General features: G+C 41.3%; 1 protein-coding gene across 1 annotated transcript; it reads left to right on the plus strand.

Annotated features, from left to right (window-relative positions):
- Positions 1–4,155: 4,155 nt before the first annotated feature.
- Positions 4,156–5,728, plus strand: FLA1 (FASCICLIN-like arabinogalactan 1). Its single transcript, XM_021962571.2, has one exon. It carries the CDS (start codon positions 4,291–4,293, stop codon positions 5,521–5,523), a length of 1,233 nt encoding a protein of 410 aa, XP_021818263.2. The 5' UTR covers positions 4,156–4,290; the 3' UTR covers positions 5,524–5,728.
- Positions 5,729–6,000: the final 272 nt, after the last annotated feature.

A 6,000-nucleotide genomic window follows, 5' to 3' on the forward strand; every position in this document is an offset into this window, starting at 1 on the left:
GCAAGACTACAGTGTAACCTTATTTTTCTTGTTTGACACACAATGTAACCTTACATATTTATTGCTAATGAGAATAATTGGATATTTAGAAACTCCCTAATTTCATTGTTCGACAAGAAATAGCGCAATTCCACCTCTACTAAATAGGGTAGAAAATTCCCCAATTTCATTGTTTGATAAGAAATAAGATATTGAAAAACTCCCCAATTTCAACTTTTATGCAAGTGCAATGTGCCATGTGAAACTAGGGGTCACGAGAACAATTTCGTAGGTGGAACCAAGAGTCACAAATGTTGGAATAAGCTACCTTGAGAGGTAAAATTCACTTATAGTCTCATTTATTCATTATTATTAAGATAGTAAACTCACCTCTCCAAAACCCTAGCCTCTATTCTCTCTCTCAAACCTCTTTTGCATTGTGTGTTCTAACCCCCTCCTCTCTTTCCCTACCTACCTACTTATTTCTCCTCTTTCCCATCTACTAGATTTGGGGTTTTAATTGTGGAGGAGTTATTTGTGCCTAGATCTGTTTTGGATAACCATATCTACTTGGATATGTGGTTTTTGTTGGTTGGTTTTTCGTTGTAAGGTGAGTGGCAACAATCTAGGTGGTGTTCTCTGTCTCCAACGCAGCGATGACAATTGTGGTGACGGAAACAACTACGGTGGTGGTGGCTCCATTGGTTTTTGGTTTGTTGTTTGTTTGCATTTTTTTGTTGTTTGTAATAATTGCATCAACTCCGTGTGAGTTGAGTTTTTGATTGTTTTCTAGTCTCTACTCATATTTTGTACTTGTGAGAGTTTAGAAGTTGTAGTTGTATTGCTAGATTTGGGCACTGTAATTCATTTTTGGTTTATTTAGGCATGTGGCTTTTATGCCGAAATTTCTATGGCCTTTTGTGGCCTATATCTGGATTAACCCTGCATGGTTACTATACTTCCATATTTGCATTACCCCCTTTGTGGGTATTTGCCCTTGTAGTTATGGTCTTTGTGCCTAATTTATGAATACAACTATCGCTTTTTTATATGAAATGAAGCCATTATTTGATTTTTCTTTTCCTTTTTAAAATTTTTTTTTAATATGAAAAAGTGTGAATTTACAATATTATCCTCACCTAAAAGAAATTTACGTCCATCAAAACTAATAAGCGTTGAATTTTTATAACAAAGTCCTCCCACAATTCTCAAACCTAATTATTTGACTAGAAATTCATTTATATTATAAAATAAAGTTTATATGTTTATTTATTATTATTATTATTATTTAAAAGATAATAAATCTTAGTTGTCAAAGGATTATCGTGATTCCAACCATGCAAATTGCAAATTGCAATTGTCGGTGGAGGATCCAGCCGATTTAAGATGGTAGATACATGCCGCCGCGTGGCCTTATCTTATAGGACTATGGCCAGCCTAGCAATGCTTTGGGCTGTGTAGCAGATCGGCCCTACATTTATCTGGAAGATCACTCACTCACACAACTTCCAGCGAAACCACCCTCTCATTTCCCTAAAACTACAAAACTACCCCAGTGTTGCCTGCCGACACGTTCCAGCCATAGCCGTTGAAAATCAACGGTCATATGCACAGTCACTCAGACGATTGTCCGTTGAGGTCAACGATTTGACGGGTATTGATGGATGATCACCACTTGAACTCTGTGGTCGTGCATGCAGCAAATGATTAGGGTGAGCTGGGCCCCAAATATCTTTCTTGGTCCCACATGTAGCAGACTTTGTAACGTGCTAGTAGCTGATTCTATGCGTGCGAGACGGTGTTTAGGGTTAATGAGAGAGAGAGAGAGAGAGAGAGAGAGAGAGAGAGGGTGCCTTGATTTCTGATCAAGTTGGATGCTAAAACATATGCGTGCGAGACGGTGTTTTAGGGTTTATGAGAGAGAGAGAGAGAGAGAGAGAGAGAGAGAGGGTGCCTTGATTTCTGATCTAGTAGATGCTAAAACCACGTGATCTGCCGCTAACGTCCTTCTTCTTTACATTATTCTTTAAAGTTTCAAACCTCTCTTTCGCTTCAAGCCTTCAGGTTATTGCCGAATTAAAAATTTTCACGCACACAAAAATTATGATGCTGCGAAAATTCGAATTTGAAACCTCTAATCTGCAAGTCAAGATAATTAGATTAGATTCTGTTGGCAGCGATTATTAAAGAAAAGAACCCAATACAACCCCTACATATGAGAGAGTATGATTGTCGAGCCTAGTCAAGTATCCTATCCTTTCTAACATGTGTTTTGAACACTTACATGTATTTGATAGACTTGTGTTTTCTATCTCGGCCCTTCCAATCTTACAATTCTAGTTCAGTCCCTGTAAGTAGCCTAACCTTTTTTCATTGAGAGTAAGCGGTTAGAGGAAACCAAAACCCCTAATCGAACCTTCTATTATTTGGTCCATTATTTTGCCATCATAAATCTCACTCCTCTTTCTTTATTAATGAATATGTACAATACATGACATTAATATACAAACTATTTCTTTTTCTTTTTCTTTTTGATATCAAGGCATGGGCACATTGGACCCATCTGTGTCACTCCCGATCCCATAGTGGTTGTAAAAGGTCCTTTTTATTTATTTATTTATGGAATTCTATATGCATAGGAATGAAAACAAATATTTTTCTTGTAACTTGTAAGGAGTCTTGTTGCATAATAGTTGAGAAAAAGTCGGAGGGCTGAAATGGTAAGAGTTGAGGAAAAGTTGGTTGGTTGATGATTTAAAAAGAAAAAAGGGGCTAATAATAATTGTTCACTTTGTAAAACTTTTAAATCTTAGAGATGCCCTCATTTCACCACATTTGTCCAACACGAAATAAAACTGCAACATATAATTGCAACATGTTTCACTTTTTCCATTACTTGGTAATAGTGGAAGCTTCTAATTCATAAGTTGGAGAAAGCTTTTGTTACTGATGCTTCGTTCACTGGAAGGGAATCTTCCATGATATTATCCATCATCTTGCTAGTCAAGTGCCGGCAACCACTTTCTCTTATGTTCTTCAAGCATGGAACCGGCTTGTTCACTTGATGGCATCTGATCCGGCTCCATGCTCATTAAATTTTCAGAGTAGATCTTGTGTTTGATTTTATTATAGAACCTCGATGATATGAGAGAAAACTTTATTCATCATATAATCTTATCATTTTTATAGTTGTTGTCGCCATGATATAGTTGTCGTCTTTTGGCCCACGCATATAAGGATTTGGCTCAAGTTGTCAGCCTTCGATATAGATTTGGAGCTACAAAGCGGGGATGATGTCAAGTTGCATTGGGTCCGGGTTTAGTTGGTGTGATACTATGGATTTAGCCGGTGTGGTGTTATGGCTCTCTTCGAGTTGCTCAAGAGGATGTGGAGCGGGTTTGTTTTAATCTATAAATTCCCATGAACTATTTAGGAGTTTGATGTTGTTTGTTTTTTGTTTTGAATATTTTATTTCCTTTTGGCTTTCAATACAAACTTGTTGTTTCTATCATTGCACGGCAAATCTTTATTGCAAGTTTGAGTACAAGTGCTTATAGTTGCTAATTTAGGGATCAGATGTTCATCATTTTTTGGGTTGTGCGTTTCTCTTCACATCAATTCAACTTGTTGTTGTGTTTGATTATTGAAGAAGTTATATCCATATTCGGCACATTAGTTGTTTTGTTTACCTTATCAATAAAATACTATCGCTCTTAATACTAATAATAAAAAAATGTATCTTTTATATTTTCGAACAAAAAAAAAAAATCCTCTGTAATAGATAATACTTGAAAACTTGAATGACCAGTGACCACCCGCCAATTGTTTTGAAATGGTAAATAGTGGAACAAAAAGTTGATTTGATGTTATTAACAAAGGCTAATCACGGCTCACTTTATGGAACTCGAAATCTTTAGAGATACCCGAAACATCGCCAAACCCCAATTTCTCCAATGAATTAAACAAAACCCGCAACCAAACAAATTCCCCCAAAATTCTCCGCATAAGAAAAGAACAAAACCAACAAAACACAAAGAAAGAAAAGGGGCCCACACACAGGCCCTTGATGCTTCACTCGGCTTAAACAACAAAAAGACACCAGAGACCAAACCCAGGTGGCTTCACCTGTAATTTTCCTCACATCTAAGCCCCATTCTTATAAACCTCCCCCTCCCTATACTTTCCTCCACTCTCACTCTCTCACTCTCACTTTACACCCAGCAAACCTACACCTCCACCGCTCTCTCTCTAAAACCCACCCATAATTTCTCTCTCTAAACACAAAATCTCCAGATCCAAAACCCACTCACAATGCAGCTCCGCCGGGCCACCGCCGCCGGCGCCCTCCTCCTAACACTAACCCTCCTCACTACCCTCGCCCAAGCCCACAACATCACGCGCATGCTGGCCAAGCATCCGGAGTTCTCGACCTTCAACCACTACCTTACCCTGACTCACCTGGCCGCCGAAATCAACCAGCACACCACCATCACCGTCTGTGCCGTCGACAACTCCGCCATGTCAGCCCTCCTCGCCAAGTCCCCCTCCATCTACACCATAAAAAACATCCTCTCCCTCCACGTCCTCCTCGACTACTTCGGCGCCAAGAAGCTCCACCAGATCACCAACGGCACCGCCCTCGCCGCCACCATGTTCCAGGCCACCGGCTCCGCCCCTGGATCCGCCGGCTTCGTCAACATCACCGACCTCAAGGGTGGAAAGGTCGGATTCACCCCCGAGGACAACGACGGTACCTTCCCCGCCCATTTCGTCAAATCCGTCGAAGAGCTTCCGTACAACATTTCCGTCATCCACATTAGCTCCATCCTCCCCAGCCAGGCCGCCTTGGCCCCGGCACCGGGCCCCGCCGAGCTGAACATCACCAGCATCATGTCCGCCCACGGCTGCAAGGTCTTCGCCGACACGCTGCTCGCCAATCCGGACGCCTTCAAGACCTACGGGGACAATGTCGGCGGCGGGCTGACCGTGTTCTGCCCGATGGACGATGCCTTCAAGGCTTTCCTGCCAAAGTTCAAGAACTTAACCAGGGCCGGGAAGGCGGCGCTGCTCGAGTACCACGGCGTTCCGGTGTACCAGTCTATTGCCACGTTGAAGTCCAACAATGGGCTGCAGAACACTCTGGCCACTGACGGCGCTAGCAAGTTTGACTTCACCGTCCAAAACGACGGCCAGGAGGTCACTCTGAAGACGAAGATCGTGACGGCGAAGATCACGGGGACTCTGATCGACGAACAGCCTGTGGCTATTTACACTATTGACAAGGTTCTGCAGCCCAAGGAGCTTTTCAAGGGTGCTTTGACTCCAGCGCCGGCGCCGGCTCCTGAGAAACCGGTCCACGCGCCAAAGAGTTCGAAGAAGAAGACGAAGGACGCGCCTTCGCCAGACTCCGAATCGCCCGCTGACTCGCCGGATGATGACCCCGCGGATCAGACTGCGGATGATGAGAATGGAGCCGTTGGGGTTGGAAGGATGGGATTCGGGGGATTGGTTCTCAGCATGTGGGTAGGCTTTTTACTGTTGTAAGGTTTTATTTGAATTTGTTTTCACTGGGCAATAAGTGAGATGAATTTGAAATTTTATTGTTCTGTGCGTGGGTGTGTTGGGTTTTTTATTTTCTTTTATTGTTTTAAAATTTATGGGGGAATTTGTAAGGTTGTTATTTTTGTTTGTCGAGTACTTGGTGTAGATTCACATCGATCTATATATACACTTAGGATGTTTTCAGTTATTTTTATTTGGGATGTTTTTAATTATTATTTATTGAATTTTTGGACAATGTCTTTATAATGTTTCAGCTACCTATACCTATAGCTAATGTGAATGATTTCTAATTTGTTACTTTTATTTTGCATATATATGCTTAAAATTGTAAGAGTTTTTCTTCATTTGAATTGTGAAAGACAAGTTTGAAATAGAGAAGCATTTGTGAAATGGAAGTGTCTGTTGGAGATATTCTGAAATGCGGGTAAATGCAGAGGCTCGGAATCTTGTGTGTTGGAC

This window comes from Prunus avium, chromosome 4 (genome assembly GCF_965620075.1).
Source record: "Prunus avium chromosome 4, drPruAviu1.hap1.1, whole genome shotgun sequence".
Lineage (NCBI taxonomy): Eukaryota > Viridiplantae > Streptophyta > Magnoliopsida > Rosales > Rosaceae > Prunus > Prunus avium.